At 36.7% G+C, this 12,335-nt stretch overlaps 1 protein-coding gene across 1 annotated transcript; it reads right to left on the bottom strand.

Moving 5' to 3' along the window:
• Positions 1–211: 211 nt before the first annotated feature.
• zc3h12ab (zinc finger CCCH-type containing 12Ab) lies at positions 212–11,248 on the bottom strand. The gene is made up of 6 exons (XM_079828961.1): positions 11,093–11,248; positions 9,740–10,295; positions 6,789–6,928; positions 4,215–4,449; positions 4,007–4,107; positions 212–2,112 (listed from the first exon to the last, which is right to left on the bottom strand). Exons 2-6 carry the CDS (start codon positions 10,258–10,260, stop codon positions 1,202–1,204), a joined length of 1,908 nt encoding a protein of 635 aa, XP_079685087.1. The 5' UTR covers positions 10,261–10,295; positions 11,093–11,248; the 3' UTR covers positions 212–1,201.
• Between the last annotated feature and the right edge of the window lie 1,087 nt (positions 11,249–12,335).

Genomic DNA, 12,335 nt, shown 5'->3' with positions numbered 1-12,335 from the left:
TATCATATACACCTAGGATGACTTGAGGGTGAGTAAATCATGGGCTAATTTTTCATTTCTGGGTGAACTAACCCTTTAAGTAAACGCATCCTTTACAGATGAGGCTGTCGCCTGCAGCACGAACGCTTCTAAAAGTTAAGGGCTGCTGTAGCTTGTTATAAAGTACGCTAGTTCCCACAATCACGCAGAGGAACAACACATGCAAGACATTCACTTGAACAGACAAGACTTTTAATAGAAGTCAAAGACTGATATGTGTACATAAATATGACATTTATTATCATAATATGAGATACAGCATAAAAAGCAAAGACATACTTCAATGAGCAAAGAGCACATTAAGGTCTGATATGCCGCTAAATTAAACAATGGCAAAAAAATTGCCTACTCAATATTGCAGACTCCCTTTTTAAAATCTAAACAGCTTTAATACAAACTAACAGAGGCACCAAAAGTTCCATGACAGTCATTTTTGTGCACCTTTCATGCTTTTGGCATTTACCTTTGAGAACTTTCACTGCTGATGATTGCATGCTTTAGGACATTTTATAAGTTAGCACTTAATAAAATGGGAAAATACACCAAAGTGTGCATACTTTTCTACCGTTCTGGTAGTTCTGCTTAACAAGCGTCAGTTATGGCACACGGTGCCAACACATTCAACTGCAGTCCATGCAGAACCACAAATAATAACACTTACAACACACACAAAAAGAAAATTCCAAAAAAAAAAAACTCATTTTTTGTGAAAATAATGACAAGGCTGATACTGAGAACCACAACAAAAGGGGAAAAACCCTTTTAACACAACCAATAGTGAATTCACCAGTTATAATGTCAAATAATAATATTAAAATACAACAGAAATAAATCTTGACTTGAATTGAGTCCATAACAAAGATTAAACATCTATTAAAGTACCGTTGTACTTTAAGCTGTGTGTGTAGACATTAACATGTCTATTTTATTTCAAAACATGTCCTGTTAACGCCATGACAATGTTTGATAGTCACTTTATATTCTGTCCTTTGCTGAAAGGAAAACGCTGTATGCCTTGACAAAAACAGCCAATCAGAATATATCTGTGGATATATATGAGAACTGTGGGTGGAGCTACACTGCATTACATGACAGACTACGACAAAATCACTTGTGGTTGAGATCTTGGTGTAGATCTTGTTATCTAGTCCTTCAATAAAATTCATAAAGCCCCGTCCTGGGACTGAAGGGTCAAAATCTCTGCTGCCAGTCTTTGTGGGTCCAGGAGATATGGGGACATGTCCATGGCCCTGTCCACCAAACGTGCATTGAAAATTGCGAGTAATTTCTTCCTCACCTGCTCTCGTTCGGTACACTGAGGATTGTGATTGGAAGGGGACCATTGATCATGTCCTCTCTCTGGCTGCATGGCATTGTGGGATGCCGGAGGATAGCCACTATAGTGGTCGGACCAGTAGCCCTGGTGGGGAGGAGGCCCTCTGCTGTGTGGAAATGAATACTGGGACATGTTGACGGGAGGGTAAGTTGGACCTCCGCCGTAGGAGTGATAGCGGGGTTGACCATAACCCGGGTTTGATGAGCTTCTGTGGTGCTGACCGGCTCCACCAGCGCTCGGGGATGGGTAGGAACAGCAACTGCAGGGTTGGCTATTGGCCGGAACATAGCGATGCCGCCCACTGCTGGATGGTTTGGACTTCCTGTGGTCGCAATAGCGATCACAATGGGGAGCTTCATGAGAATGACACTCGTAGGAACCCAAGCCAGAATCCATACACTCCTGAGATCCGTTGGGAAAAGAATCCAGGCTTGTTGGCGAATGCCGACGTTCTTTTTTCGAAGGAAACTTCCGTTGCGTTGGCTGGGGCGCTCCTTTAATGACAAGGACATTTTCACTGGGGTAAGTCTTCTTGAGAGATGCGCACGCGTCAAAGGATAGTTTCTGTTCCATAACTTCCTCCAGAGATGGATTCTGACTGGAAAGCGGCTGAGGTTTGTGCGGTGTGGATGAAATTTTGGCTTTGTCTCGGAGCTCATCAGCCAGGGCACGCTGGGATTGCTTGGTTCGCTCCGGATGATGGAACTTACACTTGATTCCGTAAGTGCACTTCTTTCCTGCATTGGAAGTGGGAGAGTTTAATTCTTGTTCAAAAATGATCAAATCAAATAAATGCAGTGTTGGAGAAAGTAATGCATTACAATATTGCGTTACTCCCTTAAAAAGTAACTAATTGCGTTACTTGGTACATTTTTATGAAAAGTAACGTTACTTGTGCATGACCTTTTTTTAACCCGGGCTTGTTTTTTTATAACGAAAAAAGTTCTGTTTTTGGGCAGTAATGTAAAGACCCTTTCACACCAAAATGTAAATAATAAGCCTCAGGCTGAAATTCACACGTGTACAGTAGAGGGCGCAGCTCAAACAAACCTTTCAGCTCTGCTCTAGATAACGGAAGAATTCATAGTTTTCACGGGACGTCACACGCTTATAGGAGCGTCCACCTGGAGGGCAAAACAAGGCTTTCCTACATTGCCCGCCAGTCATTTTTACCAGGTTTGTAGTTGGTTTTAATGCATTAAGACAGTGATATTAAAATAACAAATTCTCAATATACATTTTATTGATGATGCATACTTTATACAAGAAAGCAGATGAACACAGAATATTAATGCAACACAAGGTTTCTCGTTTATAAACATAACGCGTTGCGTTCATATTCTTGGGTCATCTACTCGCCTCTATATATAGTATGCATCATCAAAAAGGTGTAAACTGAATTTGATCTTTTAATAATCACTGTTTTAGTACATTACGGCACTTTAAGGGTGGGTTGCACAAGGATTCTTTAGCCTGGCGTCGGTTCACCCTCCGTCTGCTGCTTGATCAGCTCTATAATTCGAATGGCTTTACTGCGTAATTAATCAGTTTAAAATTATGTAAAATAAAACCCATATCAACAAATCCTAGATTAGTGTTAAACTTTACTTAATTGAAACCTTATCGGTGCAACCCACCCTAAAGTGTTTTTCACGTGAAATGTTTTAGAACGTCCCGTTGTTTTTAGTGATTGAAATATTGCCCAAAACGTGCATCTTGTTCACATATTTTGGTTTTAAGATGGAAATTTGACAGGCTTGTCCTGCAGTTCAATGGAGTTCTATGGCGGTTTTGCCCTCCAAGGCTCCGCGACAGTCACATGAAAATTATGAATAGGTTGCAGGGGATAAAATGTTTAACACTCTTCAGCAATAAAAGCAAAAAATCTAAAGTAATTTTTGCTAATGGTTTAACTGAATCATCAAAGGTCAGCAGCCAGTACATTGGTAAATAAAGTGAGATTAAATGCATACAAATATTTGTTTAATTTAGCATATTTAATTATTGGAGGTTTGCATAGTATTCTGATTTTGCACTTTTATTCATTTTGAGGAACACTGAATCTTTCTTTTTTTACATCAAAAACAATGTACTTATTGTGTTCATATTGTATTGCAAAACACTTTTGCTGATATTGAGCTGGAATATGGGTAAAGTTAGGGACATGGTGGTGTGGTGGTGTGGGTAAGTTCAAGGGTAGGGTTAGGTGTAGGGGAAGTGTGGTTGTGTGAGTAAGTTTAAAGGTTAGGTGTAAGGGAAGTGTCAACAGTGTAATTACAAATGTAACTACAGAAATTAATTACAGATGTAATTACATGCAGGTATTTTTACAATGTTAAAACATGTATGTACACAATAAGTGCATTGTATCAAATGATTCATTAAAATGTTAGACCATAGTAGTTAAGGCCACCTAATATAAAGTGGGTCCAACATCTTTCTGACCCCCAAATGTTTGAACAGCAGTGTACATTGTTTATCAATTCCTTGGATCTGGATTAGCCCTATGTCTTATGGCAAATAAAAATGCCACATCCTGATAATTACACCAACATGTGACCACAAGGCCACATGAACACACTAGTGATTGTACAGTGTCAATCATTCATTAAAGAAAAATGATATTCTCACCGTAAGGACAGGGCTGTTTCTTAGGTGTACGTGGAGTCTTCCTCAGAAAGTTGTCGAGGGTGGGTCCATGTCTTCCCAAAGGGTCATCCGGAGGCATAAACCTACACAAAAGCAATGTGAATTTAATCCAATTGGATTTAATTCGCTGCAGGGCTATTATCAAACAGCTTAACCTATGCTGCAATGACCAAAATGCAACAGCACTTACTTGTCATTGACGAACGAGTACATCAGAAGCCTCTCCTCTATAAAACGCTTCCACTCCGGACGCTCTCCTTGCAGATCTCGGTAAGTGTCATTGGATACAATGATGCCGTCTGATTCGTACGCCAGCTTCACGATAAAACGGTCATCATAGCAAACCACACGTTTTCCGGCCACCCTCCTGGATGGTGTGAACACCAAGAGCTTCCTCCGCTCTAATTCCCGCAGAATGTGCTGATCTGAAGAAAGAAAAACATTTTTTATTTGAAATAAGTATTGACGCGTTTTGCAGTTGTGTCACAATTAGGGCTGTCATTTTGATGCCTTAAGGCCGATTTATACTTCTGTCGGACATGCGCTGTAGCCTCTACGCCGTGGGCTACGCGTCGATTTTCATTTATACTTCTGCGTCCTTGTCCACGTCGGCGTGCAGTTACACATGCAGAGGGAGCATGTGTACCCCTGAGCGAGGGGTTCTGGCAGACCAATCTCAGCGCTTGAGGTCCGCATAGAATTGATACGTTGTTACATTTTTGGTGCATCTCAGGGTAAGTCGCGTGCAACACACAGCTTGCGACATAGCTAAGGTGTACACTTGACGCAGAAGTATAAATTGGGCTTTAATTTAGTAGAATTGTAAAAAAAAAAAATTGCAATAATTAAATTCACATATTTAGTCATGTACCCCGTTTTGTATTTAAATTGTGTAATAAGAAATTGGAGCATTTTAAACTTGAAGTAACACCTAAATGTATGTTTGCAATTCTAAAATTAGATAGATAGATAGATAGATAGATAGATAGATAGATAGATAGATAGATAGATAGATAGATAGATAGATAGATAGATAGATAGATAGATAGATAGATAGATAGATAGATAGATAGATAGATAGATAGATAGATAGATAGATAGATAGATAGATAGATAGATAGATAGATAGATAGATAGATAGATAGATAGATAGATAGATAGATAGATAGATAGATAGATAGATAGATAGATAGATAGATAGATAGATAGATAGATAGATAGATAGATAGATAGATAGATAGATAGATAGATAGATAGATAGATAGATAGATAGATAGATAGATAGATAGATAGATAGATAGATAGAAACACTTTAGAATAATGGTCATTAGTTAACATTAGTTAACTACATTAGTTAACATGAGCTAATAATAAACTGCACTTATAAAGCATTTATTTATCTTTGTTAATGTTAATTTCAACATTTACTAATACAATATTAAAATTTTGTTAACATTAGTTAATGCACTGTGAACTAACATGAACAGCTGTATTTATATTAACGTTAACAAAAATGAACAAATACAGTAACAAATGTAATGCTCATGGTTAGTTCATGTTAATACATTAACTAATGTTAACTAATGACCATTATTCTAAAGTGTTACCATATATATATATATAATTTTTTTTATTTTTTTATCAAGCTCTTATGGTGCAAAATGCTGAAGAAAAACAGTGAGACATTTATACAATGGCTAGAGAAGTCTCATGCATATATACACAGCAGGTATTTGAAAAATAGCAATTTTTTTTTATTATTGTGAACCTCGGACACATTTAAAAACTTGAATTTTTGTGAAATGTAAGCAGTATGTGCAGGATATGGAAATAAAACAAACAATATACTGACTTCTAAAATCACTTTTTGCAATATTATAAATTAATTGTTTTTGTCTGCAACACTTATGTCCTCCAGGGGATTTTCTCAGCAAATATTAATATTTGATTGACGTGAGATCAACAGCATGTTATTAGTTTGACATATAGTTATTGATTGAAAGCCTGTGTTGGAACACACTGTCTATTCTGTTCAAACTAAAAAAGGTATTCAGTTTTGGACCAGCTGGAACGAACAGCTCAAGGGTAAAATATTTCTGGCATCTTAATTTGCTTGTAATTTCCATTGGAAACGTGCCCATTTTCACACCAACAGTTTATTTCAGAGGAAGCAGGAATTCAAACATATTTATGCAATGTTTGCATAGTGAAATGGCAACTGTTGAGACAAATCAACATTACAACTGTTTGTTGGTTGCACGGTATTATTACCACAACCACAAAGTTACAATATTTCCCTCTAGCTAGGTCAAACTTCTTAAGGGTTTGGCAAACATGTTACCTGGCAAAAGAAGCAGTCGCATTATTACGCTGCTCCACTGTAGCCTTCTTTGTTTTACGCGGAAGTGTCGAACGTATAAAAAAACCCAAGGTACTTGCCAATATATCCTATGACATACTTCATTCAGTCAGCTACACAAATCAAATCATGACGGGGTTTTCCTATACTTCCAGTTCTATTATTTGAGACTCGAGTTTCAAACCAGAGATGAAAAAAAAAAAACAGAACTGCATTTCTAGTGCTCCATGTATACTTTAGTTGAACAATACATGTTTTTTCTCAAGTGGTTCACAATGCAACAGGTCTGCTGGTCATTATTTGTTAGCCGTTTGGTTGCTATAAGGAAACAGACCTCGCTTATAGGAGTGTCCTTTTGGATAGCAGGAATTGTTCCTGACGGTAGGTGCATTCCCTTTTCCTCACCTGTAATGGGTACATCAGGTCGCGGCTGTTCTTTTCTCCAGGAAGGCACAAACACTGTGATATCAACGTGACCCCGCTCCAGGAAAAAGTTCACTGCCAGCTGGATTCCCAGACAGGAAAAAACTTCCTTGTTCCCGTGGCTAAGAAACAGTTTATAGAAATTAGGTGTGAATTTGCATAATAAAATGATATTGCATGTGCAGACATGAATTCATTTAGCAGGCACTTTTATCCAAAGCTACTTACAAGTAAGGGATATCGAAAAGCATTTTTATTATATTAAACTTTTAAAATGTAAAGTTATTTTAGAGTAAACCAACTACATAGACATCACGAGATCTGCTGAAGAAAGCAGAAAGATATCAGTTTGTTTTCTTTCCTTACCAGCTGTCCTGTTCATTAAAATAAATGTTGTTGTACTTCCTTCTAGACAGTGCACATTCCAGTGAACATAAAGTTAGATAAACGCAACTAAATACAGCACCTTTATTGATCATATACAGTCAAAACAAAATGTATTCAGACACCTTCAACATTTCTCACATTATTACTGGTAATAAAATATGACAAGAACTCAAGAGTTAAGCTGTGTCGGAATAAATGATCTTGATAATGTCAAAAAACTTTGATAGAAAGGTCTGTAATGGACTGCAATCAACCAATCAGCTGTTAAATTTAAGATAATACCGATTTAGGTCAACCAATGACCAAGCAATGCTTCATTTTGTTCAGTATGTGGTGTAAAAGCTCGCATTAGCAATTAAAGAAAAAACACTGAACCAAAACATGGTCAGGTCAAAGTGTCTGAATAAATTCGGTTCTACATTTTTATTAATTTCACTGGTAGCCACTGTATGAAGATTTTTTTGGGGGGTATAATGCGTCACAGTTTACTTTATTTTGCTATCCTCACTTACATAAATGAACTATAGTGTCCTTAACACACTAGTATAAAATGATATCTAGTGTCTGAATAATTTTTGGTTTGACTGTACATCTATTGAAGTTTTTTGTTGTTGTTTTAAATAGGTACAATTAGATGAACAAGTCAATTGTAGTTTAAGGCAAGCCCTAAATCATCAGAAGTGGGTGTGTGAAAACTGTCTGTTTCTATGAGGTACTTAAAGGCGTCTGATTTATAGGAACAAAAATAGCAAAGAGATGGGCAGAGCTATCCAATCAGACGACATGTTACAATGCTGTTGGGCCTGTTTAGTTACACAGTGTACTTTTCACATATTCTCCTTCAGGATAGTAAGGAAGGGAGGAGACGGGAAACGGCACTGATTTGCATATAAGATTATTTGCATACTGGAGTGCAGACAGCTACAGTTGCCTGCAGGGGCAAATCTGGACTCTACTTGCAAATGTAGGTGAAATACAAAGGGAGGGTTTTAAAAGGTCGTAAAACGCTTCTAAAGAACTCAAGAAAACTGTGAATTCACTTTGGCAACATATGATCTAACTTCTCCAAATAACTTCCTAATTTTCTGGTCTGACATTTGGAATGAATTACTCATTACGACAAATCCCACGCAAAGCATTCGTGGAGGAAAATGCTATGATGTGACCGAATACCATCCAGTCTGACCAATGAACGTCCAATAACGTTTACCAGTCATGACTCAGAAAGTTGTACACCTTCACATTAGCACAAATCCACCTCTGTTTTCATAAAAACAGAAGGAAATGGAAATGAATTGCACATATTTTAGGAATGTGTGAGGAAATACTGGGTTTTATTAAACTGTGACACAATTACTGAATGCTTTGTAAAAAAATAAAATAATTAATTATTATAATATTGTTCCCTTGAAAGTCTTAATTTTAAACACTATTTAATAGTCCTGGGGAAAAATTAATTAATCACATCCAAAATAAATGTTTGTGTTTACATAATATGTGTGTGTGTACTATATACATACATATATATGTATGTATGCATGTATATATACACACACACACACACACGTATACATTTAAGAACAATTATTTTTATAACAAATTATATTTATATATAAGAAAAATTATATATACAGTATATACATGCAAATATTTCTTAAACATATACATGTGCGCGCGCGCGTGTGTTTGTGTGTGTATGTATAATATATATATATATATATATATATATATATATATATATATATATATACATATACACACATATATACACACACACACACACACACTAATTATACACAGTGACAGTACGCACACATATATTATACAAACACAAACTTTTATTTTGGATGCGATTATTCACGATTAATTTTTCCCCAGCACTACTATTTAATTTATCTATTTTTACAGTAAACAAGCAGATTTGGCCATGATGTAATGAATATTCCTTGATTGTTCTACCATAATAATTATTTTCAAAGACAAAAAGTGAGGCACTATTAAAACATTAGCCTGCCAGGGCAACATTTTGCTCACCCATTTTTGATATACCGTTTGGTGATGCTATAATGGCAAATAAACTGCACACTTCAGCTTTTCAAAATATTAAAAGAAAAATGTAAAGAGAAAGCAGTCGTATATAGAACTAAATGTTCTAGTGGTAGCACTTTATTTTAAAGTCCTGTTCCCCATGTACATCTATGTACTTATTACAGTAATTACACTAAATGGGTAATAATTAGGAACTAACCCTGAAACTAAACCTAACCTTAACCCCTGTAGTTATGTTCTTAGGTAAGTACACCGTAAGTACATGTACTGTAAAATAAAAAGCAAACATTCTAGTTCTAGGGAAACTGTTATCTTGTGATATTTTGATGATATTTAAACTGTCCTGATAAACATTTGACACAAAGGAAAAGGTCATCAAAATGAATGTAACCTTCAAATTGACTGTAAATAGTAATAGCAAAAGTAATGAAAGATGCAGTGTTATTGAAAACACTTCATAAATCTCTCGTCGCATGTCATGTGTACAGTAAACTCACCTCATGGCTACATTAGACCCATCAATGACTATAGGTCTGAGTGCGTCCTCATCCTCTACCAGCTCTTCCGGAGCACTTGACACTGCCGGTGCACTTTGATTTTGGGCCTTACTGGATCCATCCCCACGTGGGACCAGCACCGGGGAGGCTGTCGGTTCCTCTCTCTCTTCAGATTCCCCAGCAGCCTGTATCAGCTCCCCCAGAATCCTGTTGGTGTCTGCGCTGAGGCCGAGTTTCAGGAAAGCGGCGCGGACCTGCGTTTGGGAAAACCCCAGCTTGAGGAACAGGTCGAGCTGGGTCTGAAACTCAGACCCCAATTCTAAGGATTCCTCTGGAGTCGGGCTGGGCTGAGCCGGGTCCATTCTAACGCCACAAAACACGGGAGGGTTGTACGGAGACGTAGGTGCGGTTACCCATGCGTTGGTGGTGTTTGCGTCAGATTTGTGTGAATCTACGCTGGATGACCAAAGGGAATCCAAATACAATTGTAATGTGGGGATGGTGCTGATTTCAGCACTCATCTCTTCATCCGGAGAAACGTCCTCGTCAGTCACGCCTGTTTACAGAAAGTGTAATGTTAGACAGGAGATCAATCAAGCATTTATGGTGAATTCAGATATGTAGCTATGACATCAGATGACAACATTTCTAATAAACTGGAACTAAGGTCTCATCTACAGATCACATGCCAATACACATCACATGCTGATATTTCAATACTCCTAATAATCCAATTAGGAATCTTAAAACATTAAAAATCACTATTCTGATATGATTAAAATAAAGACAAATACAAATTTTTTTAAATGAACTTTTTTAAGATGAGTTAGTTCTATAAATGATTAAGTGAATAAGTGTACATTTATATTAAAACTAATAAAATGTATAAATATTTATTCAATTCAGTTACATCTAGAAGCAAACAAGCTACAAAATCAGTGTTACTTTGAACAGGAAATGTCATCTTCAGACGTGAAACTTTGGGCTTCACAGCCATTTTAAAAATAGTAACGTTAGGTTTCTAAACACCTCTAGTCTTATATATTTTCACTCATAAACCGACATCGCAGTATCTGATAGTTTTCATAATCTTTATTCGCGGCGCGTCCCCGCATTCCAACACATGGACGCGCTCCGTCCCCCTTTTAAACCTCAGGATTTTGTTTACAAACATTTTAAAGATTATTTCTACATAATACGTCACAATATAAGTAGCCATTAAACAGTTGGCCACCAGAAATATCAATGACAACTAGTAGGAAAGTCAATATACCGAATCTGTCACTTATAGGCTACAGATAAAGAAGTTTAAGAAGTTAAGTTTAAGAAGACGGCAAAACAAGTCATACGAACCTTTATTGAATCTGTTTTCTTTGTGTTCTGAGCTGCTGTCTTCTGGTAATTAAGTTAATAAAGTTAATAAGTTCGCAAGTTTCGTCCCAGTTGAGCCCAGAGCAGTAAACACTGGAGAGAGATTCGACACACCTTTATGTTAAAACGCAGAACCAGGAAGTAACGTGTTGACGTCACGGAGGCCTTTGGATTTTACCAGTTAGAATAATAGCGTTTGCCTGTTCACATGTATATTTTCTCCAGCCCTAATTTTACAACATTTTGGAATGACTGTGTTGATGTCGAATAAAATTAGGAAACTACCTCTTATTTAACATACATTTCTATTAAACTCATAGGCATAAGGAACATAAACTTTCATTTGTTTTGGAGTTGTCCTCATTCGGCTTGTTTTTGGTCAGATTTCTCTTCATGTATTAATGAGTCTGTCATGTCCAGATTTCAACTGTGTTTTGGAAATGTTTTTATTCATTTTTATTTCACTCATGATCTTTTGTACACTCTAAGCTCATGACAAGTCTTATCATAAGGGATATATTTTAATTCATTTGCTACTGCTTAATTTAGTATATGTAAATAAGGAGGAAATAAGCCATTGTTTTTTTTAAAGCAGAAGTGATCTAAACACAATATTAACTTTGAAAAATAAGAAGCTGTAAAATGTGTTAATATTTGAAGAAGAAACAATACAGATAGACAGCCGATATAAAGGAAAATATGACCAATCTAACCATGTTTGAATGTTTTACACATTTTATGTCAAATGCAAAAAAATGATTATGCTATTTATTTAAAAAATGAAAGTTCCCATTAGAATCAAGTGTTTTACATGTCATATGAGAACTGATGTCATTTGAGAACTTTAAGTTCCACTTTTTATTTCCACGAAGTGTGCGTGTGAGGACATGTTTTTCTATCCCGGTGGGGACTTCAACCTGAATGCACACAGACTCATGGGGACTTTGCTTTTGAAATTGAGGTCCCCATGGGTACAAAAGCTTATATATCATTCAGAATGAGTTCTTTTAAAAATGCATAAAGTTTTGTGTGATGGGTAGGTTTAGGGGTAGGGTTAGTGTAAGGGGATAGAATATACAGTTTGTACTGTATAAAAACCATTAGCTACGTCTATGGAGAGTCCCCACAAATATAGTGTGTGTATGCGTGTGTGTGTGTGAGAGGCAGAGAGAGAGTCAATGAGAAATGAGTGTGTAATAATTCCTGGTGCTTTTGTACATTCTCA

This window comes from Gobio gobio (assembly GCF_949357685.1).
Source record: "Gobio gobio genome assembly, chromosome: 11".
Lineage (NCBI taxonomy): Eukaryota > Metazoa > Chordata > Actinopteri > Cypriniformes > Gobionidae > Gobio > Gobio gobio.
The sequence above is the reverse complement of the archived record's forward strand: the minus strand, read 5'-3'. Positions and strand labels throughout refer to the sequence as shown.

Coding starts and splice junctions, on each gene's coding strand:
- zc3h12ab (XM_079828961.1), bottom strand. CDS start 10,260: ATGAGTGCTGAAATCAGCACCATCCCCACATTACAATTGTATTTGGAT. Junction 6,929..9,739: donor GGGTCTAATGTAGCCATGAG/GTGAGTTTACTG, acceptor ACTGTTTCTTAG/CCACGGGAACAAGGAAGTTT. Junction 2,113..4,006: donor GAAACAGCCCTGTCCTTACG/GTGAGAATATCA, acceptor CTTCCAATGCAG/GAAAGAAGTGCACTTACGGA.